We start from the raw sequence: 26,071 nt of genomic DNA, 5'->3' as shown, positions 1-26,071 counted from the left end.
TAAAAACTTTCTTTTCCAAAACAACTGTGGTAAAGCTGATATACCTATATACAGGCAGTTAAAATGTAAATCTGTAAAACACATTTGAAAGGCACCATGTCATAACCTTTATAGATGTGCATTCTCAAATGAATTGATACCATTTTTGAGAACTGACCCTAGGCAGTCACTGAAAAGAAGTGCTATACACAAAAAGATGTCCACTATACTATCAACCCTAAGAGTACGGACTTAAATGCCTTAAAAAAAGGCAATGGTTAAGTAAATTATAGTATGCTAACTCAAGAGACTGAGTTGTTATCATCAAAATGCTAATTACAAAAACATATAAAAATGATAAACTGTATGAAGGCCAGAAGAAAAGATAATGGGGACGACCCAACCAGTTTCTGGTTCCACATGTAAGAACTTAAAAGTCGCCATTCTGTCCTAACAAGAAGTAAAAAGCTGAAAAGACTAAAAAATCAACAACTCTTCTTGAATCCATGAAAGGGGAGGACACAGGGCAAACTACTGCCCCCAAACAAAGAGATCAACAGGGGAACACAGGGAGTCAGGGTTTATCAGAGCAGAGATTCAATAGTGGAAAGCTCTATAGAAACCACCGCCAGGGTAGAAAAGCATAAACTATAATTGACATATTACTGGAGGCTCAGTGCATTACAAGTCTGAGCATTAAAAACTCCACAGGAACTCAGTCATAGCAAACCCCCACACTTTTGTTGGGTATATAACAAGAGTGCAACTAGTGTTCTCACAATAAATATAGCAAAAATTTTCTCTTGAGCATCCCACAGAGGGAGAGGAAAAGGAACTATTTTGAATTATGTCAGAATACTCTGTTCTTTTTAAGAGGGTGTGTTCTAGGTCAAACTAGTTAATCAGAGCCTACACTTATGGGGTATGATCTGTATCAAGCTGACGCAAAAAAAAAAAAAAAAAAAAAAAAGGGAAATAGTGAATTCTAAGCATCCTGTTCCACATAAAGGAAGAGGGGATGAAAAAACTGAGAAACACATGTGAGGTTCACAGTCCAGAGGCACAGACACTGAAAGAATGACACCTAACCACAGACCTGCAGAATACTTTCCCTACCCTCATACTTTACCAGCATATCACCAAAGACTCATTTATAATAGTTTCTTTCTACCTGGTACATTATATGTCCAGCTATCAAGAAAAAATTACAAGGCATACAAAAAAACAAAAACACAAACTGAAAAGACAGAGTAAGCATCAGAACCAGACATGGCAGAGATATGGGAGTTATCAGACTAGAGTTTTAAAAAACTATGATTAGGGGCACCTGGGTGGCTCAGGGGGTTAAAGCCTCTGCCTTCAGCTCAGGTCATGATCTCAGGATCCTGGGATCGAGGCCCGCATGGGGCTCTCTGCGCAGCAGGGAGCCTGCTTCCTCCTCTCTCTCTCTGCCTGACTCTCTGTCTACTTGTGATCTCTGTTTGTCAAATAAATAAATAAAATCTTTAAAAAAATAAAATAAAATATTATATTAGGGGCACCTGGATGGCTCAGATTGTTAAGCATCCAACTCCTGATCTTGCCTAGGATCGTGGTCTCAGGGTTGTGAGACTAAGCCCTGCATCAAGGTTCTGCACTGGGCATGGTCTACTTGGGATTCTCTCTCTCCCTTTCCCTCTACCCTCCAAGAAAAATGTTTCTAAATAAATAAATAAATAAAACAACTATGATTAATATGCTAAGGGCTCTCATGGATAAAGTAGAGAACACGCAAGGACAGATGGACAATATAAATAAGGAGATGGGAATCCTAAGAAAGAACCAAAAAGAAATGCTAGAGATCAAAAACACTACAACAGAAATGAAGAATGCCTTTGATGAGCTTATTAGATTAGACACAACTGAGTATATATCAAAGAAATCTCCAAAACTAAAAAGTAAAGAGAACAAAGACTGAAAAGGAATAAAACAATATCCAAGGACTATACGACAATTACAAAAGGAGTGACACACACAGAATGGAATTACCATAAGGAAAAGAGAGGAAGGAGGAAAAAAAAAAAAAAACCCATGTGAAACAGTAATGATTCAGAATTTCCCCCAAATTAATGTCAGATACCAAAACATAGATCCAGGAAGCTAAAAAAACAAAACAAAACACACCCAAAACCCACACTACACTTAAGACATAATATTTTCAAACTACAAAATAATCTAAGATAAAGAAAAAATCCTAAAAGAGCCATAGGAAAAAAACACCTTACCTATACAGAAATAATAAGAATTAGGGGAAGATGGTGAGGGGGATGGTGTAACTGGGTGCTTGACATTAAGGAAGGGACGTGATGTAATGAACACTAGGTGTTCTCTAAGACGATGAATCACTGACCTCTACCTCTGAAACCAGTAATACATTATATGTGAATTACTGAATTTAAATTTTTTAAAATTAAATTTAATTAAAAAAATGAAATTTTTTAAAAATATAAGAATTACATCTGACTTCTCAGAAACCACACAAGCAAAAAGAGAGTGGAGTGAAATGTTTACTGTTGAAAGAAAAAATCCCACCAACACAGAATTCCAATACCCTGCAAATTATTCTTCAAAAGTGAAGAAGAAATACAGACTTCCTCAGACAAAAACGGAGCGAATCTGTTGCCAGGAGACCTGCCTGGCAAGACGTGTTGGAAGAAGTTCCTTAGTCAGAGGTCAAAAACTCAGATACAAGGGCTCCTGAGTGGCTCAGTTGTTAAGCATCTGCATTCAGCTCAAGTCATGATCCCAGGGTCCTGGGATAGAGCTCTGCATCTGGCTGCCTGCTCAGCAGGAAGCCTGCCTCTCCTTCCTCCACTCCCTCTGCTTGTATTCCCTCTCTCGCTGTCTCTCTTTCTGGCAAATAAATAAAATCTTAAAAAAAAAAAAACAACCACTCAGATATACATAAACAAAGGAAGAGTATCAAAGAAGAAATAAATGACGGTAAAATAAAAACTTATTTTTCTTATTCTTAATCTAACAAAACAGTTTGCTCAAAAAGCTAATACTATTAAAGTATTTGTGTATGTTTATAAATCCTATTTTCATATATGTGTCTGCATTTGTGAAGTAAATAACAATGATACAAGGAATGAGAGGAATTAGCATAATTTTGTTATTATAAAGTACACATAATATTATAAAGTACATTATAACATTATATATATTATTTATATACAACATTATATATAACATAACATTATAAAGTACACATTGTAGTGTTATTTGAAAATGGACTTGGATTAGTTGTAAAGGTATACTGCAAACTCTAGGGCAACCACTAAAAATTGTAAAGAAAGAATTCCAACTGAAATGTTTAAAAAAGAAAGAAGAGAAACATGTAAGATGCTCAATTAAAACCACAAAATGCAGAGAAAGAGTAGAAGACAAAAATGGGAATGAAAAAGAGGGGCAAAAACAGATAACAGTAACAAATAAGGTAGATATTAATCCAACTATATTAATAATCACCTTTAATGCCGCCACAGACTAAATGCACAAATTATAAGGCAGAGACTTTCAGAGTGGATCAAAATATAACATCAAACTCTACAAGAAACCCACTATGCTTTTTTTAAAAAAGATTTTTTTTTTAGTAATCTCCACACCCAATGTGGGGCTCAAACTCACAACCCTGAGATCAAGAGTCACAAGTTCCACTGACTGGGCCAGCCAGGCACCCCAGAAACCCACTTTAAATATAAAGACAACTATAGGTGTGCCTTGGTAGCCCCGTCAGTTAAGTGCCTGCCTTTAGCTCAGGTCATGATCTCCTGGTCCTGGGATCAAGCCGATATTGAGCTCCCTGCTCAGTGGGGAGAGTCGGCTTCTTCTTTTCCCTCTGACCCCTACCCCGCTCATGCTCGCTCACTCTCTCTCAAATAAATAAATAAATAAATAAATAGACAACTACAGATTTAAAGTAAATAGGTGGTATAGCATAGGGAATAAAGTCAATAATATTGTAATAATGTTGTATAGTAACAGATGGTGACCACACTTATTAGGCTATAAGAACTTAGTAATGTAAAGAACTGTTGAATCAAAAGAATTATTGAATCAGTATGCTGTACACCTAAAATGAACACTGTATATTAATTATATTTCAATAAACAAAACAAATAACAAAATGAAGGATAAAAATCATATGACCATCTCAAAAGATTCAGAAAAAGCACTTGACAAAATTCAACATCCATTCATGATAAAAACTCACAATAAAGTGGGTTTAAAGGAAAAATACCTCAACTTAAGGGCACCTGGGTGACTCAGACAGTTAAGCATCCAACTCCTGATTTCAGCTCAGGTCATGATCTGGGATTGAGCCCCTGTAACAGGCTCTCGGCTCAGAGGGGTGTCTGCTTCTCCCTCTTCCCCTGCACCCACTCCCCCAGCTCATTCTCACTCTCTCTCACACTTTCTTAAAAAAAAAAAGAAAGAAATCAACAGACAAGGTGAGACAAACCAAAAGCTGGTTCTTTAAGAAGATCAATAAAATTGATAAGATTCTAGTCAGGCTAAGAGAGAGGACATAAATTACTACTATGAGAAATCAAAGGGGACAGTACCACACATCTTGTGGACATTTAAAAAACAGGTAAGGAATACTACAAACAACTCCATACTCACAAATCTGGTAACCTAGATGAAACGGACCAATTCCTTGAAAGACAAAATATGTCCAAATTGACATAAGAAATAGACTATCTGAATAGGTTTATATCTACATAAAAACAGAACCCATAATTAATAACCTTCCAAAAACAAAAAGCATCAGGCCCAGATGGGTTCACTGGTGAATTCTACTAAACCTTTAAGTAAGAAATAATACAAATTCTCTATAATCTGTTTCAGAGGATAGAAAAAGAGGTCACACTTTCTAATTCAATCTATAAGACCATCATTAACCCTAATACTAAAATATTACAAGAAAACTACAGATGAATATCTCTCATGAACACAGATGCAAAATTCTTTTACATCATTTTATTTATTTGACACAGAGACAGAGAGTACAAGCAGGGCAAGTGGCAGGCAGAGGGAGAAGCAGACTCCCTGCCGAGCAAGGAGCCTGATGTGGGACTCGATCCCAGGACCCCAGGATCATCACCTGAGCTGAAGGCAGACACTTAACTGACTGAGCCACCCAGGCATGTCAGATGCAAAAATTCTTCACAAAACATTGGCAAATCAAATCCAACAACGCATAAGAAGAATTATACACCACGACCAAGTCAAATTTATCCCTGATATGCATTGCTGGTGTAACACTCAAAAGTGAATGTTACCAACACATCAACAGGATAAAAAAGGAAAATCACATGATTATAACAATAGGTGCAGAAAAAGCACTGGGCAAAATCAAACACCTTTCATGATAAAAACTCTCAACAAATTAGGAATAGAGGGGAACTTCCTCAACCTCATTTAAAAAAAAAGTCTACAAAAAACATACAGCTAAAATCAGGCTTAATGGAAGAACTCAAAGCTTTTCCACTAAGGACAAGAAAAAGGCAAGGATGTCAAACTCTCACCATTCCCTTTCTACATCATAGTGGACATACTAACCAATACAATAACAAGAAAAGGAAATACATACGGAAGGGAAGAAAGAAAACTGTCTTTGTACACAGATAACATGATCATCTATGTAGAGTATCAAAAGGAACTGACAAAAAAACTCCTGGAACTAGTAAAACAATTACAGGAAGGTTACAGGATATAAGGTTAACATACAAAAGTTAACCACATTCCCATAAACTGACAATGAGCAAGTGTAATTTAAAATTTACAATAAAATACAATTTATTAACCACATTCCCATATACCAACAACGAACAGTGTAATTTAAAATTTACAACAGAATACAATTTATTAGCATCCGCCAAATGAAATACTCATAATTTAGGTATACATCAAACAAAATAATGTATAAAATCTACATGAGAAAAACTACAAGTCTCTGATGAATAAAATCAAAGAAGAAATAAATAAAGAGATGGTCCATGTTCACAGACAGAAAAACTCTACACTGTCAGGATGTCAGTTATTCCCAATTTGCTCTGCAGATTCAATGCAATCCCAATCAAAATCCCAGCAAGTTATATTACAGATATCAACAAATTTATTCTAAAGTTTATATGAAGAAGGTGGAAGATGCAGAAGACTCACCATAACATTTAGGGAGAAAAAGTTGGAGGACTGATGCTACCCAACTTCAAAACTTACTATATAAAGCTACAGTAATCAAAAACAATTTGGTAGTAGCAAAAACCCAAATAGTTCAATGAAACAGAATAGAGACTGGAGAAATACACCCATATAGTCACCTGATCTGTGACAAAAGAGTAAAGGCAATACAATGAAGCAAACAGAGTATGTTCAGCAAATGTTGCTGGAAAAACTGAATATCCATAAAACGAATCTAGACAATGACCTAACACCTTACCCAAATTAACTCAAAATAGTGCATAGACCAAAATATTATAGACAAATCTATAAAAATCCTAGAAGATAACATAAGAGAAAATCTAGATGAACTTCAGTATGGCAATGACTTTTCAGACACATCAAAGGCATAATCCATGAAAGTAGTAATTGATAAACTAGACTTCATTATAAATAAAAATTCCGGCTCTGCAAAGGATAATATCAAGAGAATGAGAAGACAAGACACAGACTGGGAGAAAGTATTTATAAAAGACACATCTGATAAAGAAATGTTACAAAAAACTTTTAAAACTCAACAAGAAAACAAACCAAACAAAAACTGAGCCAAAGACCGTACCAGATACTTCACTAAGATATAGATAGCAAATAAGCATATGAAAAGATATTCCATACATGTCATCAGGGAAATGCAAATTAAAACAATAATGAGATATTAACTATACACCTATTAGAATGACCAAATACTGGAACATTGAAAATACCAAATGCTGGTGAGGATGTGGAGCAACAGGAACTCTCATTCATTGCTGCTGGGAATGCAAAATGACAAGACACTTTGGAAAACAGTTTGGCGATTTACAAAACCAAACATACTCTTACCATACAATCCAGCAATCATACTCTTTGGTTAGCTACCCAAAAAAGATGCACACAAATGCACACAGATGTTCACAGAAGCTTTAGTCTTAATTTCTAAAACTTAGAAGCAGTCAAAATGACCTTCAGTAGGTGAGTGAATAAACAATGTTATTCAGAAAATGAAATTATTCACCTATAAAAAGAAATGATCTACCAAAACATAAAAAGACCCAGAAGAACCTCATACGCATATTTTTTAAAATATTTTATTTATTTATTTGACAGACAGAGATCACAAGCAGTCTAAGTGTGGCCCCTGGCAAGGGTGGTGCAATTCCGCCTGGGGCAAAGACATTTGAGAATCACTCCAACAGGCCCCTCCCCCAGAAGATCAGCAAGGACATAAGGCCAAGACCAACTTTACTGATCAATAAGAAGGGCAAAACTCCAGTGCTAGGGGATACAGCATATAGAATTCATGGTTTTTTCCCATGATTCTTTAGTCTTTCAAAGTAAATTTTTAAAAAAGTTTTTTTCTATTTGGGTTTTTTTTAAGAATTTTTCTTCTTTTTTTTTTAAGATTTTATTTATTTATTTATTTGACAGAGAGAAAGACAACGAGAGAGGGAACACAAGCAGGAGGAGTGGGAGAGGGAGAAGCAGGCTTCCCACTAAGCAGGGAGCCCGATACAGGGCTTGATCCCAGGACCCTGGGATCATAACCTGAGCTGAAGGCAGACACCCAGGCACCCCTCTTCTTTCCTTTTTTAACCAACTTCTTATCTAATCAACCCTTTTTAAAAATTTTTTTAATTTTCATTTTTACAGTGATATTTTACCCCTTCATTGTATATAACCTTATTTTTTGTATACACATAAATTTTTCTTCCTTTAAAATTTTGGGATGCAGTTTCTTCTAACAGACCAAAATATACCCTAAATCTAGTGTATGGCTTTGTTCTATTCATCCACCTGATCACATTCTCTTTTTTTTCCCTTTTTCTTTTTGTCAATTCCTTTTTTAAAATCTTTTTTAATTTCATCTTTGCAGTCCTATACCATCCCTTTGTTGTAATTACCCTTATATATGTTTTTCTTTCTTTAAAATTTTGGGAGGCAGTTTCTTCTAACAGACCAAAATACACCCAAAGTCTAGTCTGTGCTTCTGTTCTATTCACCAGCATGATCATATTCTTTTTTTCTTTCTTTCGGTCTTTCTTTCCACCCCCCTGGTTTCAGGTCTCTTCTGATTTGTTTAGTGTACATTTTTGATACCTTTTTAGCATTTTATTCTCTCATTCATCTATTCCTCTCTGGACAAAATAACAAAATGGAAAAACTCACCTCAAAAAAAAAAAAAAACAAAAAAGAATAAGAGGCAGTACTGACTGCCAGGAACCTAATCAACATGGACATTAGTAAGATGTCAGACCTAGAGTTCAAAATGACGATTATAAAGACACTAGCTGGGTTTGGAAAAAACATAGAAGATACTAGAGAATCCCTTTCTGGAGAAACAAAGCTAATCAAGTTGAAATTAAAAAGGCTATTAATGAGGTGCAATGAAAAATGAAGGCTCCGACTTTTAAGATAAATGAGGCAGAAGAGAGAATTAGTGATATAAAAGACCAAATGATGGAGAATAAAGTAGCTGAGGAAAAAAAGAGATAAACAGCTACTGGATTACGAGGGGAGAATTCAAGAGATTAAGTGATATCATTAGGAGAAACATTAGAATAATTGGGATCCCAGAAGAGAGAGGGGGCAGAAGGTATATTGGAGCAAACTATAGCAGAGAACTTCCCTAATCTGGGAAAGGAAATAGGCATCAAAATCCAGGAGGAACAAAGAACCCCCCTCAAAATCAATAAAAATAGGTCAACACCCTCACATCTAATAGTAAAACGTACAAATCTCAGAGAAAAACGGAAAATCCTGAAAACAGCTTGGAACAAAAGATCTGTAACCTACAATGGTAGAAAGATTAGATTGGCAGCAGACCTTGCCACAGAAACCTGGCAGCCCAGAAAGAACTGGCATAATATACTCAGGGCTAAATGAGAAAAACATTCAGCAAAGAATACTATATCCAGCTAGGCTATCACTGAAAATAGGAAAGATAAAAAGCTTCCAGGACAAAAACTAAAAGAATTTGCAATCACTAAACCAGCCCTACAAGAAATATTGTTAGGGGTCCTCTAAGCAAAGAGAAAGCCTGAAAGTAACATAGACCACAAAGTAATAGAGACAATATACAGTAATAGTCACCTTACAGACAATATAATGGCACATCCTTTGGCACATGTACCAAATGGCACAGGAATACAATTCATATCTTTCAATAGCTACCCTAAATGTAAATGGGCTAAATGCCCCAATCAAAAGACACAGGGTATCATACTGGATAAAAAAACAAGACCAATTGATATGCTGTCTCCAAGAGATTCATTTTAGACCCAAAGACACCTCCAGATTTAAAGTAAGGGATAGAAAACCATTTACCAGGGCGCCCAGGTGGCTCAGCTGGTTAAGCGGCTGCCTTCAGCTCGGGTCATGATTCCAGGGTCCTGGGATCGAGCCCCGCATTGGGCTCCCTGCTCAGCAGAGAGCCTGCTTCTCTCTCTCCCTCTCTTCCTGCCACTCTGCTTACTTGTGCTCTCTCTCTAGCTCTCTGTCAAATAAATAAATAAAATATTAAAAAAAAAAAAAGAAAACCATTTACCATGCTAGTGGTCATCAAAAGAAAGCAGGAGTGGCAATCCTTATATCAGACAAATTAGATTTTAAGCGAAAGACTATTAGAGATGAGGAAGGATACTATATCATACTTAAAAGGTCTATCCAACAAGATCTAACAATTGTAAATATTTATGCTCCTAACATGGGAGCAGCCAATTAATAACAAAAATCAAAAGAACACAATGACAATAATACAATAATAGTAGGGGCCTTTAACACCCCCCTCACTGAAATGGACAGATCATCTAAGCAAAAGATCAATAAGGAAATAAGAGCTTCAAATTACACACTGGACCAGATGGACTTCACAGATATATTTGGAACATACTCGAAAACAACAGAATACCCATTCCTCTCTAGTGCACATGGAACATTCTCCAGAACAGATCACATCCTGGTTCACAAATCAAGTCTCAACTGATACCAAATCAAGTCTCAACTGACACCAAAAGATTGGGATCATTCCCTGCATATTTTCAGACCAGAATACTTTGAAACTCAAACTCAGTCACAAAAGGAAAGTTGGAAAGAACTCATATACATGGAAGCTAAAGAGCATCCTACTAAAGAATTAATGGGTCGGGGCACCTGGGTGGCTCAGTGGGTTAAAGCCTCTGCCTTCGGCTCAGGTCATGATCCCAGGGTCCTGGGATCGAGCCCCACATCGGGCTCTCTGCTCAGCAGGGAGCCTGCTTCCTCCTCTCTCTCTGCCTGCCTCTCTGCCTACTTGTGATCTCTGTCAAATAAATAAATAAAATTAAAAAAAAAAAAAAGAATTAATGGGTCAACCAGGAAATTAAAGAAGAATTTTTAAAATTCATGGAAACAAATGAAAATGAAAACACAACTGTTCTGGGCACCTGGGTGGCTCAGTCATTAAGCGTCTGCCTTCAGCTCAGGTCATAATCCCAGGGTCCTTGGATTGGGCCCCGCACTGGGCTCCCCGCTCAGTGGGAAGCCTGCTACTCCATCTCCCATTCCCCCTGCTTGTGTTCCTTCTCTTGCTGTGTTTCTATCAAGTAAGTAAAATCTTTAAAGAAAGAAAGAAAGAGAAAACACAACTGTTCCAAAATCTTTGGGATGCAGCCAAGGTTGTCCTAAGAGGAAAGTAGAGAGCAATACAAGCCTTTCTCAAGAAACAAGAAAGATTTCAAATACACAACCTAACCCTACACCTAAAGAAGCTGATGAAAGAAGAGCAAATAAAGCTTCAACACAGAAGGAGAAGAAAAATAATAAAGATCAGAGCAGATATCAATGAAACATAAACCAAAAGAACAGCAAAAGAGATCAACAAAACCAAGAGCTGGTTCTTTGAAAGACTTATTCAGTAAGACTGATAAACCCCTGGCCAGACTTATCAAAAAAAAAAGAGAAAGGACCCAAATAAATAAAATCACCAGTGAAAGAGGAGACATCACAGCTAACACCAAAGAAATACAGACAGTTATAAGAATATATTATGAGAGGGGCGCCTGGGTGGCTCAGTGGGTTAAAGCCTCTGCCTTCAGCTGAGGTCATGATCCCAGGATTCTGGGATCGAGCCCCTATCGGGCTCTCTGTTCAGTATGTTTTATGAGAGTTTTATAATTTAAAAAATTTTAATGAGCAAAAGATATGAATCAACTTTTCCCCAAAGAAAATATACAAATGGCAAAGAAGCACACAAAAAGATGATCAACACCATTAGTCATTAGAGAAATGTAAATCAAAACCACAATGAGGTACCATTTCATACCCAACAGAATGCCTATAATTAAAAAAAAAAAAGTAAAATAAGTACAGCAAGGATTAGAAGGAACTGGAACCCTCATACAATGGTGGTAGAAATGTAAAACAGGTAGCTACTTTAGAAAACAGTCTGGAAGTTTCTCAAATAATTAAATACTGAGTTGCCATATGGCCCAGGAATTCTACTGCTAGGTATACACTCAAGAGAAATGAAAACATGTCCACACAAAAACTTGCACATAAATGTTCACAGCAACTTTAGGTGTAATAGCCAGAGTAGAAACAATCTAAATGTCCATCAAATGATGAATAAACAAAACGCAGCACAGCAGTATAATGCAATATTACTTAGCAATAAAGGAATGAAGTACTGATGATGCCAATGTGAAAACACTAAGCAGAAGCCAGTCATAAAAGAAACATGTTCTATGATTTCATTTACATGGAATGTCTAGAATAGGCAAATCTACAGAGACAGAAAATTAATACAGAGTTGCTGAGGGCTGAGTGGGATGAAGGCTTTAGGTGACTGGTAGACATACAGGGTTTCTTTTGAGGGTGATGAAAATGTTCTAGAATTAAACTGTGGCAACAGCTGCACAACACTTAATATACTAAAAAACCACTGTATACTTTAAATAATGAAGGTATTGTATGATGAAAGAATTGTATGGTAACTGAGTTATATCTCAATAGTTACCATAAAAATGGGAAAAATAAAGACTTTTTCAAATAAAAACAGAATTAATTGGCAACTGATCTACATTATAAAAGTGATAAAGGAAGCTTTCCAAAAGAAACTGGGATCTACACAAAGAAATAAACAGCCCTTGAGATGGGAAAAATGAAGTACTGAATTCTTTAGTTTGTTTTTTTTAAAAGATTTTATTTATTTGTTTGATAGACAAAGATCACAAGTAGGCAGAAAGGGGGCGGGGGGGGCAGGGGAAGCAGGCCGCCCTGCTGAGCAAAGAGCCCAACGCGGGGCTCAATCCCAAGACCCTGAGATCATGACCTGAGCTGAAGGCAGAGGCCTAACCCACTGAGCCACCCAGGAACTCCCTGAATTCTTCAGTTTTTATTTCCATTGTTCTAAAAGATAACTATCTAAACCAAAATAGTATTAATGTATTGTGTACTATAACAAGTGCAAAATTAAAATGTATGGTAAATATAACACAAAGCAGAGTAGACAAAAATTGGGGAGTATACCGTTACACCATCTATACTACACATGAAACAAAAGAATATTATTTGAAGTGACTGTGATTAATTAAATGTGTGTACTAGAGACTCTAGGGCAAACACTAAACACATTTTAAAAGATATGATAGAAATAAAATGAAATCAAAATAATATTCAACAAATACAAAAGAGGACAGAAAAAGAATAAAAAAGACAAAACAGCTGGAACAAATGAACAGCATTCAAAACTGTACATTTTAATTCAATAACACCAATAATTACATTAAATGTCATTGTACAAGACAAAAGACAAAAGTTGTCAAAATATATAAAAAAGATAAAAAGGGTCGTCAGACCAGAAAAAAAGCATGACACCACTAAATAAAAAAGTAAAACCCAATTTGATTGTAAAGATTCAGAATAACCAACTATCAATAGTCCACCTATGATGACATAAATTTACCAATTGATAAAGATAATTGCATCTCAAAAAATAACTATTATCAACAATTTTCAATACTGAAAATAACTTGAGTACATTCAACAGATCTAACCTAGTGACAGCTACCTCTAGACATAAAGCAATGATTTCACAACAAAGAACTGTCTGTGGTTAATCTACCTTACATCACTGAAATTCAAACTAATAGTGAAATAAAACCTTGCTTATCTTCAATAAACTTCTGTAAAAAAGAAAGTAAATATAGCAAATAAAACAAAAAAAGAAAGCAATAAACTTTTGTAAAAAAAAGAAAGCAAAGCCTACAACAAAAAAGTTTTGTGCTCTTCTAACTTAAACTAATAAATATATATCTGATCTTTGTTTCCTGGCACAGAGCTCCTAAATCCCTCAGAATTTCCTAAGTGAAAAGAACAATAAAGGTATCTTTTCTTTTTGTAACAAACCCTTTCAACCATACCTGAAAGTTATGTTAATGCACTTACTTTTGGAAAGACCCTAAATATGAAGAAACCAACTGTGGGTTTAGAGGGTAAGAACATCCATCCCTGTCCCCCAACCTGGAGGGAACAGACAGAGGGGCTGGCTGGACTTTGAATCAATCACCAATGGCCAATGATTTAATTACTCGTGTCTATATAACAAAGCTTCCATAAAAATCTGTAAACTACAGGGTTTGGAGAGCTTCTAGTTTGGTGGAGATACTAGAAAGGCTGGCAGAGATACTGGGATACTCCTCCCACATTTGGAGAGGGGATGCAAGCTCTGCAGCCCTTCCGCCATATCTTGCCCTATACATCTCTTCCATCTGCTTGTTCCTGAGTTATATCCTTCATAATAAACCAGTTATCTAGTAATTAAATGATTTCCCTGAGTTTTATGAGCCATTCTAACCAATTAATCAAACCCAAAGAGAGGGTAATGTAAACCTCTGAATAGCCAGTCAGTCAGATGCACAGGTAATGACCTGGACTTGCAGTTGCTGTAAAAAAGTGAATCCTGGGATGCCTGGGTGGCTCAGTTGGTTGAGCGGCTGCCTTCGGCTTGGGTCATGAACCCAGCATCCTGGGATCAAATCCCGCATCGGGCTCCTTGCTCGGTGGGGAGCCTGCTTCTCTCTCTGTCTCTGCCTGTGCTCGTGCTCTCTCTCTCTCTCTCTCTCTCTGACAAATAAATAAAATCTTAAAAAAAAAAAAAGTGAATCCTATGGGATCTGATACTATCTCTGGGCAGACAATGTCAGAATCGGTTAAACTGAGATACTCAACAGTGTCTGACTAAAAACTGGAGAACTGCTTGGTGTGGGGAAATAACTCCCAAAACATGTGATGACCAGGCTGAAGTGTTAAGAGTAGAGACTTTTCCCCTTACAATTTAACAGACGTTAAAAGGAAAACCACAGGTCCACACAGCGTCACTTGGACCAGGCCAAGTCACCAAACCGGGGCTCAATACCTAACTTAGCTACAGTTTCAAATTTCCCCAGAAATTTAAGTCTTAACCTGTCAACCAGGAATTTTCTGATTAAGCACCAATGAGAAAATCACATAAACTCTCCATCCCAAAGGAAGAAAAGGTAATCCACCTAATAAGACCCCTATGCTTCCCAGCAAAGAAAGATGGTCTTGCCTAAAATAATTCTTTCTCTTTTTTTCTTTTTGTTAATAATTTTCTCACCCCACCCTCCTTTCTATAAAAACCTTTCATTTTGGACAATTCCGCAGGAGAGCCTTTCTATTTACTACATGAAATGTTGCCCAATTCATGAATCATTTAATAAAAGCCAATTAAATCTTCAAATTTACTCAGCTGAATGTTGTTTTTCTATGACAAAACTAATACCATTATAGTTGGTACTATTATTTGAGCCACTAAGTATTATATCTGTATTTTATTAAATAAGAAAACAGAGGTAGGCTGAAAGCATTAACTTGCCTTAAGTCTACATAGTAAGGGCTAAAGGAAGGATTAAAATCCAAGTGTGCCTAACTCTGAAGTTCACATTCTAATTTCAAACCTCTGCCAATAATAAGTTAACTGTATAAGTTGTAGGTAATGGTGAATCCTAAGATTAATGGAATCCAAAATAAATAGGAAGCACATACATCCTTACTCAGATATCTTCTTAATGAAGAAATCTCTCTTCTTAATGAAGAAATCACTGTCAATTCTATGCTGCACTTTTCAAAGCATTCTCAACACAAAAATAAAAACATACGTGCAATTTTTCTTTTAGCCAAACACTTTGTTCTATTCGACTGTTTTGTCTTCATTTTCTGCAATCCATTCTCCTCCTTTGGTTCCTGTTGCAAAATAAGAAATACCATCAGGGTGGCTACTATTAAAATTAGTACTCTTTCTACCTCTTCTATAACTAAGAGATCACTGAGCCTCTTGCAGAATCAGTGGCTATTGTAAATGTTCACAGAAAACAGCTGAAAAGATCCTTTATAGTACAATAAAAAAATGTAGATCTGGAACAACTAAAAATCATAAAAATTAAAATGTATAATATATTGACATTATTATTTGTCACATGGACACTCATGTAAAAATTGGCCATTTGCATAATGCCAGTAAGCATGGACTCAAGTTCAGAAAAAGCTTGATTCAGGACTTAAAAAATGAGTAACTATGGGGGCGCCTGGATGTCTCAGTCAGTTAAGCATCTGACTCTTGGTTTCAGCTCAGGTTGTGATCTCAGGATGGTGAGATCGACCCCGTGTCAGGCTCTGCACTAAGCACAGAGTCTGCTTAAGATGGTCTCTCCCTCTCTCTCTGTCCCTGCCCCCCACCACTCTTTCTCTCTTTCTCAAATAAATAAATAAATCTTTTTAAAAAATGAGTAACTATGTTTAAAGTCAGTGTGTATTCATCTATTTTTTTTAAGATTTTATTTATTTATTTGACAGTCAGAGATCTACAACTAGGCAGAGAGTCAGAGAGACAGAGAGAGAGAGGAGGAAGCAGGCTCCCCACTGAGCAGAGAGCCTGATGCATGGCTCCATCCCAGGACCCTGGGATCATGACCTGTGCCAAAGGCAGAGGCTTTATCCCACTGAGCCACCCAGGTGCCCCTGTATTCATCTATTTTTAAATCAGTACTTAAAAAGCAACAGAACTAGGGAAAACAGAGAATGTGCTAATTTTCTTTATCTATAAAGAGCTCTTACAAATCAGTAAAAAGACCAGTATTTAACCTCCTCCTACAAGCAAAGGCCAAATAAGTATATGTAAAGACGCTTGACATAAATCAAAACAGTTATATACTTTTAAAACCTGTACTAATAGCAAAAATAAAATGTTTTATAAAACACTTTATGTGGGGAAACAAATACTCTTATACCACTGACAGGATAAAATGGATCCAATATGTTTAGAGGGCAAATCGGCAATAACCTCTGCAATCATTAATGCACATAATCTTTGCCCAGCAACACACTTCTAGGAGTTAAATCTACAGATACACTCACATGCACAAAGATGTGTGAACAATAATACTCAAAGTAGAATATTTTGTTGTTGTAAAACCTGAATCAATGCTACAGAAAATACGATCTATAGATAAGTGGAAATTAGCACACTGCCTGTTACTACTCTAACAAAATAAAGATAGAGGGGTGCCTGGTGGCTCGGTCAGTTAAGTGCCTTCGGCACAGGTCATGATCCCAGAGTCCTGGGATCCAGCCCTGCATCAAGCTCCCTGCTCTGTGGGGAGACTGCTTCTTTTTCTCCCTTTGCCATTCCCCCTGCTTGTACTCTTTTTCTCTCTCATATAAATAAAATCTTTTAAAAAAATAAAATAAAATAAACAAAGAAACTGAGAATAAGCATTTAGAAACTTATACAGCAACTGACATTGCCACAATATCCAAGCACACGGTAAGTAGACTTCCATGATGAAAACTGCAGACTAGTCACTTGCAGAAGGATCAGCCATTACAAGTTGAAAATATTATAAACTGAAGATGTACTGAATACTCCTAATGTACCAAACATCACAGTTTAGCCTAACCTACCTTAAATAAGCTCAGAACACTTACAATGGTCTACAGTTGGGCAAAATCATCTAACACAAGCCCTTTTTTTTAATAATAAAGTGTTGACCATCCCATATAATTTACTGAATACTGTACTGAAAGTGAAAAACAGAATGCATTTACGGGTAAAGAATGGTTGTAAATGGACCAGCTGTTTACCCTCATGCTTGTGTGGCTGACTGAAAGCTGTGGCTCACTGCCACTGCACAGTATCACAAAAGAATATCATATCATGTGTAAGGGCCTGCCCCTCCCAGAGGAACTTGCTTGTGGACCCCGGATGTAGGGGTGGGGCAGGCCAGGTGGAGATGTCCAATTGGTGTGGCATGTGTATATCCACTAGGGTGAATTGAGATCCGATAGGCCACCTGTATAGGGGTAGGGCTCAACCAACCACATAAAGGTTGCTGTGCGAGGCTAGCAGGGGTAGAGGAGAACTGTGACTGGAGATGGAAGAGTGGGTGGGAGCGGAAGAGTCCGCAGCGGAGTGGAGGAGCTGTAACAGCTCTTGTAAGAGCTATAACCGCCTCCAGTGGTCCCACCACCGGGGGTCCCTGCACGGGCAGTCTCCAGCCTCTGGCGGTCCCGCCTGCGGCGGCCAGCCCAGAGCCGCCGCCTGCAGCCTCCAGCAGCCTACAGCCCCGCCTCTGGCGGTCTCGCCTCCAGCGGCCTCCGGCCGCCAGCCACTGCCTTCAGTCTCCAGCCTCTGGCGGTCCTGCCTCCGGCAGCCCAGAGCCACCTCCTGCAGCCTCCAGCCGCCTGCAGCCTCCAGCCGCCTGCAGCCTCCAGCCTCCAGCCGCCTGCAGCCCCGCCTCCGTTGGCCTGGAGCCGACACCTGCAGCCTCCAGCCGCCTGCAGCTTCCAGCGGCCCCGCCTTCAGCAGCCCGGAGCTGCAGCCTCCGGCAGTTGCGCTGATGGCGGTCCCCAGACGCCAGCAGTCCAGTGGTCAGCAGTCCCGACGCCTGCAGCCCCTAGACGCCAGTGGTCCTGAGACACCAGCGGTCCAGTGGTCAGCAGTCCTGACACCTGCAGCCCCTAGACGCCAGCGGTCCCGAGACACCAGTGGTCCAGCGGTCCAGCGGTCAGCAGTCCTGGCACCTGCAGCCCCTGGATGCCAGCAGTCCCAAGACGCCAGCGGCCCTGAGATGCCAACGGCCCCTAGCCGCCAGCAGCCTCGCCGCCACGAGCGGCCTTGTCCACAGCGGTGGCCACCCCTAACCCTTGTCAGAATGGCATTGTGGGGAGCAGAGTCTGTGTCATCCCGGTTATCCTCCTTGTCATCGTCGCTGTCATCGTTGCCTCTTCATCGTTGGGAGCAGCCTCGTCCAGGAAGCGGTCTTGTCCAGAATGGCCTCTTCTTGAGAGCGGCCTTGTCTGGGGAGCAACCTCATGGAGCAGCGGCCTCATCTTGGGAGTGGCCTCTTCTTGGGAGCAGCTCCGATCATGGAGCGGCCTCATCTGCGGAGCAGCCTCATCTAGAGCAGCCTCGTCCGGAGCGGCCTTCTTGGGAGTGACCTTGTCGGAATCATCGTCATCGCCTTTTCGTAAGAGATAGCCCTGACCGGTCAGTTTGATTCTTGATGCTTGGCGCGAAATAAAGTTTTGCTTGACTTTCGCTTTGTATCAGTCTCGTTCCTTTGATCACAGACCCTAACACATGTACTGCTATCCCAGAAAAAGATCAAAATTCAAAATTCGAAGTTCAGTTTCTACTGAATGTGTATCACTTCACACCATCATAAACTCAAAAACCCATAGTCAAGCAATCAAAACTCAGGGATTTTCTGTATATAAAACTATCAGGAAATCAGCAGAAGATTGCAAAGCTTGGAAATGCTGGGTGAATATGAGGCAAAGAAGGTAAGTCAAGTACCATATTTCAATAACAACATAGCCTGACACATTCAGGAAACACACCATGATATGGAAGAACAATCAGTAAAACAAAGCCAACAATATTCTTTTCACTGTAGCTTCATAAATGCACAGATATTGGCAACACAGCAATTATTTTAAGAAATGCGTTATTAACAGGATGATACAAAAAATTTTTCACTGTCAACAAATGTTAACTAAATTTTTAATTGTACAAAAACATAAAGGATTAAACTTTTAACTATCACATAGCCAGAAGTAACTATGGGGAAAACATCCTAGATTTAAGAAGCTTGTGCCACAGTTATTCAGTACACAGTTTCTATTACTGAAAATAATGTCAGCCAAACTAAATACTGTGCGTAGTAGAAATTTTAAGTTACATAAGGCTAAGGCAAATGCATTCAATTCAAGAATATTTTTTGATACATAATCACTTTATTATGTGATATATAAATGTATCATAAATAACTGTTATTACTTGCCATAACAGGATTTATTAAAGGGGAAAGGTCTGTGGAGAATTCCAAATTATAAAATGAATGCTAAGTGTTTCTAGAACTTTTTAGGACAAGGTAATAAAGTAGAAAGCAAGACTGATTTTTCTGATATGTTCAGTATTTTCAGTGAACTTAATACTTCCATGCAAGGAAAGAATGTTTATGGCAAGTAAGATCAAAGGACAGAAATTAAAGTTAGATTATTAGAAGGACAGAGAGTCTACAGATTGTGATGTTCTACAATTTTAAAATAAACATCAGTGAAATGGGTGGTAAACTTACATCTGCAAAACATTATCATCCAAAACTTTATAAATTTAATAGAACTTTCCAAATTTCATATTACACAAAAAAATCTAAATTCATGGATCCAAATTCCATTTCTTTCCTCAAAGGATAATTAAAATGTAATTATGGAAGCAACCCAAGTGGCCATTAATAGATGAATGGATAAAAAGATATGGTATGGGGCACCTGGGTGGCTCAGTTGGTTAAGCAGCTGCCTTCGGCTCAGGTCATGATCCCAGGGTCCTGGGATCGAGTCCCACATCGGGCTCCTTGCTCGGCAGGGAGCCTGCTTCTCCCTCTGCCTCTGCCTGCCTCTTTGTCTGCCTGTGCTCGCTCTCTCTCCCTCTGTCTCTGGCAAATAAATAAATAAAGTCTTTAAAAAAAAAAAAATCTAACTTCATGGATCCAAATTCCATTTCTTTCCTCAAAGGATAATTAAAATGTAATTATGGAAGCAACCCAAGTGGCCATTAATAGATGAATGGATAAAACGATATGGTATGGGGCACCTGGGTGGCTCAGTCATTAAGTGTCTACCTTCAGCTCAGGTCATGATCCCAGGGTTCTGGGATCAAGCCCCACACTGGACTCCCTGCTTGGCAGGAAGCCTGCTTCTCCCTGTCCCACTCCCCCTGCTTCTGTTTCCTCTCTTGCTGTGTCTCTTTCTGTCACATAAATAAATAAAATCTTTATAAATAAAATAAAATAAAAACATATGGTATATATAAACAATGGAATATCACTCAGCCATAAAAAAAGAATGAAATCTTGCCATTTGCAACAACACAGATCTAGAAAGTAAAACGGTAAGTGAAGTCAGTTGGAAGAAGACAAATACCATTCAGTTTCACTGATACACGGAATTTAAGAAACAAAACAAAGAAAAAAGAGACAAATCAAAACACTCTTAACTACAGAAAGCAAACTAATGGTTACCAGAGGGGGTGGATGAAGGGATGGGTGAAAGGTAAAGGAAACTGAAAGTACACTATCATGATGAGCACTGAGTAACATATCAAATTGCTGAATCATTGTAATACTATATGTTCACTATACTGAATTTAAAAATAATAATAATAAGGTAACTGAAATTTAACTAACTTCTCAGAAAAAAATTGCTGGAACAGAGACCAAAGATGATTTTTGAAGTATAGCATTTTCAAGCTAGTTTTGAATAAAAATACTATGATCTTACTGAAACTGCTTTAAAATTCTTCTTTCAGGGCGCCTGGGTGGCTCAGTGGGTTAAAGTCTCTGCCTTTGGCTCAGGTCTTGATCCCAGGGTCCTGGGATGGAGCCCCACATCGGGCTCTCTGCTTAGTGGGGAGCCTGCTTTCTCCTCTCTCTCTGCCTGCCTCTCTGCCTACTTGTGATCTCTGTCAAATAAATTAATTAAATCTTTAAATTAAAAAATAAAATAAAATAAAATTCTTCTTCCTATTCCTTAATGTAAAACTGATTTCTTCAAACTGAATTTTACCTTTTTAAAAATATAGGCTTTAGGTAAACAATATCCCCTGTGACACTGGCATCGTCATCAACCCAAGATGTTAAGCAAGTTTTTAAGCAAGAAGAAAGCTCATTTGTCAAAATAAGAACTTTAAATATTGATATACACAGTGTTCATTGAAAGGATATGTATGGATGCTTAATACACAGTTCACTATTTCACACATAACTTTGTTTAGTTACAATTATGGAAAGAAAAATTTATCAGTAAAAAGACATTCTCTATATCAAATTGCTTATAAACACAATTTCAAGGAACATGTATCATTTTTTTCCTGTTTTCCTATGTTGTATTTGTTCTGATTATATTTATTGAAATGAAACCTTATGTTTGTTGTATATAATAATAAAAGATACAGGCTCATATTTTATCTTTTTAAATTTCATTTTCTAGTAATCCTTTTTTACTGTATTTTAAAATAGTCTGTGACAGACTGGATATTTTTTTAAAGATTTCATTTATTTACTGAGAGAGAGAAAGAGAGAGCAAGTGAGTAGGAGAGGGAAAGGAAGACAGAGAATCTCAAGCAGACTCCCCACTGAGTGCAGAGTGTAACACGGGGCTCAATCTCACCACCCTGAGATCCCGACCTTAGCTGAAACCAAGAATTGGACACCCAACCAACTGAGCCACCCAGGCACTCCAAACAGACTGGAAATTTTAAGAAGCAGCTAGTATTACATCACAGATTGTGTTAAGTGCATGGACTTATGATCATGAATAATAACACAGTAAAATATATTATGGTACATTCAGAATACCATGTTTTCATCTAAAAGAATGACTTTTGGGGCACCTGGGTGGCCTAGTTAATTAAGCGGCTGACTCCTTTTTTTTTTCTTAAGATTTTATTTTATTTTATTTGAGAGACAGAGCATGAGCAAGACAGGAGAAGGAGAAGGAACAGCAGAGGTAGAGAGAGAAGCAAAGGCTGACTCTTGACATCAGCTCAGGTCATGAGATCAAGCCCAGCAAAAGGTTCCATGCTGATCATGGAGTCTGCTTAAGACTCTCTCTCTCTCCCCCTCTGCCCCTCCCCGCCCTCACATGCATTCTTGCTCTCAAAAAAAGGAGGGGGGGCACCTGGGTGGCTCATGGATTAAAGCCTCTGCCTTCGGCTCAGGTCATGATCCCAGGGTCCTGGAATCGAGCCCCACATCACCTGCTTCCCTTCCTCTCTCCCTGCCTGCCCCTCTGCCTCCTTGTGATCTCTGTCTGTCAAATAAATAAAAAAATTTTAAAAACTACTTTCATTTATAAATACTCATATAAAAATACTTCCAAGATAAGTGATTAAAATAAGATGCAAAATAGTAAGGCTAAGACATTTCCATATTTTCTATACAATCCCCCCAAAAAATCAGATAAATAAAACAAAATTGCATGCAACCTGCATTTTCTGCATAACTCCAAATTTCAAATTACTTGCAAGCAAGAAATAAACATCAATTTTGAATAGGTAAAATCACAACAAGAAAGAGAAAGTCTGACCCTAATATGAATAAGGTATATCCACTAAACTTATATCAATCCCAAGGAAACATTACTCATAGAGGAGAACAGAAGTAGGCAAACAGAAAAGAGACACCCTATGGCCACGGGGTGATAAAGGAAAAGAAAAACTGGGTAAATTAACAGTTCTATATAATAAAGAGAATCAAAAATACCAACCATACCTTGCCTCAAAATTCAATAAAGGTACTGAAGAAGATTTAAAAAAAAAAATCAACAAAACAAAAAATGAAACATGAAAAGGAATAAAAATGATCTGAGAGAAAGTAGCTGTAACAGAATACAGGAAAAGATCATTTAATACATGTATAACTGGGAACTCCAATGAAAAAAACAGAACAATGAAATAAACTAACATTAAAACTATAATCAAAGGGGCACCTAGGTGGCTCAGTCAGTTAAACTTAAGCATTCAACTCTTGATTTTGGCTCAGGACATGATCTCAAGACCATGAATATAAAGCCCCGCTTTATATGGGGTTCTAGACTCAGCATGTAGTATATGCTTGTCCCACTCTCTCCCTTTCTGCCCCTCCCCTTGCACAGGCTCACACTCCCACACTCTCTCTAAAATAAATAAGTAAATAAAATCTTTAATTTAAAAAAAACTATAATCAAAGAAAAATTTACCCAAAACAACCCTGAATTTATTTACTGAAAGTACCCACCATTTATCTGGGAAAATGGACCCTGAACAACTATTTTTCAGACCTATACTATTAAACCTATTGTACCGTAAAGATAAAGAAATTCTTAAAGCATTCAGGCTAACTAAAAGGCCTAATCACAGAAAAAGGAAAGTTGGACTTTTCAAATGCAACATACTAAAGCAAAAACAAAGAAACAAAAACCACAAAAGCAGCATTTTTAAAGAAACTCGAGTGGGGGAGAATTGTAAGCAAGAATTTTGGATCCCATAAGGAGTCTTTCAGGTATCAAAACAATAGAAATAGAACAGAAAAACAGAATTCAGGAAATACTGCTTACAAGGTCTTCCTGATGATTCTAATACATAATAAGCACCATTAAACTAAAAATTAGAGAAATTATTATTAGAGAAAATTTGGCAAAGAACTGAGAGTGAATATTTAGTATTTCTAATTTTAGACATAAGATTAAAACAAAAGTAGAGATGACAATATAAGAAAAACATAATTATGTATTTTAATAATGTAAAAATTATCCAACTAATAAATGAGAAGAGATAAAACTGGAAAGTAGAGTAAGTTCACTAAATACTGCATGGGCTATAAATGAAAGTCATAGAGCACCATTTACAAGTGACAAAACAGATTATGAAATGCTGTAAGAAAAAGAGGAAGAAATTATAAAAGGCACTAATATAAAGTCAATGTCTAGAACAACAAAAAATACTTTCTAAGCACCAAAAGATATGCCAAAACAAAGAGCCAAAAAAGTGAAAAATATAAAAATATACAGTGAATATAAGATCATCTAACAAGGTTATTATATAAAAGACTCAACTATAATAGTGATCCAGAATGGCTGAAAATGAAAGATCTAAAAGATAATGGTAATTGCTTAAATCTGAATCTCTCCACAAATCCTCCAGGAAAAACCACCAGACTAAAAGGTGAGAAAAAACCACCATTTTTGACCAATGTCTTCAGCATGAGAAAAGGTAAACCATAAACTTCATATAACCAGCAAGCAATAAACAACAAATTCCCAAAGAATTCCCACTGCTGCTGTAAGTCTTTGGGTACACAGAACAGAGTAAGGAGACACTTAAAAGCCTCCATGAAAAATAATGGAGACTCCATGAAAAAGATATTAAAAAAGTTAAAGCACAGACAAAATCACCCCAATGATTAGAAAGTCCAACACTAAGGCTAAACACAAAGCACAGGTCCAAGATGTGGTACTTCACATAATCAGCTACAATAAAGTACTTAAAAGTGAGAGCAGCCAAAAGTGACAACCACAGAGATGCAGTGTTATTAGAACAGAGGGAGAGAAACAAAAGAAGTGGTGCCCTTCAGGTTCCTAGAAGGAAAGGAAGGAACAAAGAAACAAAAATGAAGGCTCCTACAGGAAAAAACAAAACAAAACAAAACCAGACCTGTCAATCTATCCTACCCACCCTAACACCCCACTAACATAAACAGTATCATCCATAAAGCAAATTATACTTCACTGAAGAGACAAAAGGAGAACTTTTAAACTAGGACATATACCCAGTAAATGATAGAAATAAAAAAAGAAATTCCATACTAAGCAACTACAAACAAAAAGGCAAATAAAAACATTTCAGCTTATGAACACTATCCCAGCCCCCAAAACCACCATAGAAAAGAAAATCTGTGTAACATTCCAATAGTTGAGATTAAGAAAAACTCAGAATCAGAAACTAAAAACTTAAGCCATAAACAGACCAAAAAAAAAGAAAAAGTGAAATCAAAGTTCATAAAACTCACGAAAGAAACTGCAGACAAAACCATCTCAAAAAAGGAAAATGAATTACTATGTCTCCAAAGGAAAAGAAATTCAAGTAATAATTTAATGATGGTCATTGTAGAAATATAAGATAGTAAATGAAAAAAAAATTTATAGGATATTTTGTACAGAGAAAAGAACAAAATGCAAATAGGCATACTACATTTCACATACAAAGAAGCAGAATTGAGAAAACATGTGCTGGCTTAATTTTCCTTTAAAGCAACATCAACAAGAATAAACAAGAAATAAAACTAATTACCAACAGGAATGAGGGATGTGGAACAGGCAGTATAGGATAGAGAAGCAATATAATTTAAGGATACCTTTCTCGACAGATTTGACTTTTTTGACTTTTTCAATAGATCAAACATCCTACATATGCAAAAATTAAATCAAGGGTGGGGAGAAAACTAAAAACCAATGCAAAAAAAAATCTGAGACAGTAAATTTTTTTGAAAGATAGTAAATATTAAAGTACTTCAATAACCATGTTAAATATTAATGGTTCTACCACCACACTGGTTTAAGGGGAAAAAAGATGCAAGCTTGTATAAAAATAGAAAGACCAAGTATGCTGTACATGAAACCCAACCAAAATATAAAGACATATATTAAAACATCAACATATGATGCTAGGAAAACTGGATATCCACATGCAAATGAAGAAAGCTGGACCCATCTTACATGATATACAAAAGCTAACAAAAAGTGGATAGAAGACCCA

At 37.3% G+C, this 26,071-nt stretch overlaps 1 protein-coding gene across 8 annotated transcripts in view; it reads right to left on the bottom strand.

The window, feature by feature from the left end:
* Positions 1 to 26,071, bottom strand: part of UIMC1 (ubiquitin interaction motif containing 1) — a 134,844-nt gene that overhangs the window by 67,055 nt on the left and 41,718 nt on the right. For 6 of the 8 annotated variants that reach the window (XR_004284099.1, XR_004284100.1, XM_032336929.1 and 3 more), the window contains exon 3: positions 15,381 to 15,465. The exons of 1 other annotated variant lie outside the window; for it this stretch is intronic. Coding sequence is in view for 4 of the 7 variants with exons in the window: in XM_032336929.1 (XP_032192820.1) it covers positions 15,381 to 15,465 (85 nt within the window). In the remaining 3 variants the exon portion in view is untranslated. One more of the 8 variants, XM_032336931.1, reaches the window with a different exon arrangement.

The sequence above is a fragment of the Mustela erminea genome, chromosome 3 (assembly GCF_009829155.1).
Source record: "Mustela erminea isolate mMusErm1 chromosome 3, mMusErm1.Pri, whole genome shotgun sequence".
Taxonomy (NCBI): Eukaryota; Metazoa; Chordata; class Mammalia; order Carnivora; family Mustelidae; genus Mustela; species Mustela erminea.
The sequence above is the reverse complement of the archived record's forward strand: the minus strand, read 5'-3'. Positions and strand labels throughout refer to the sequence as shown.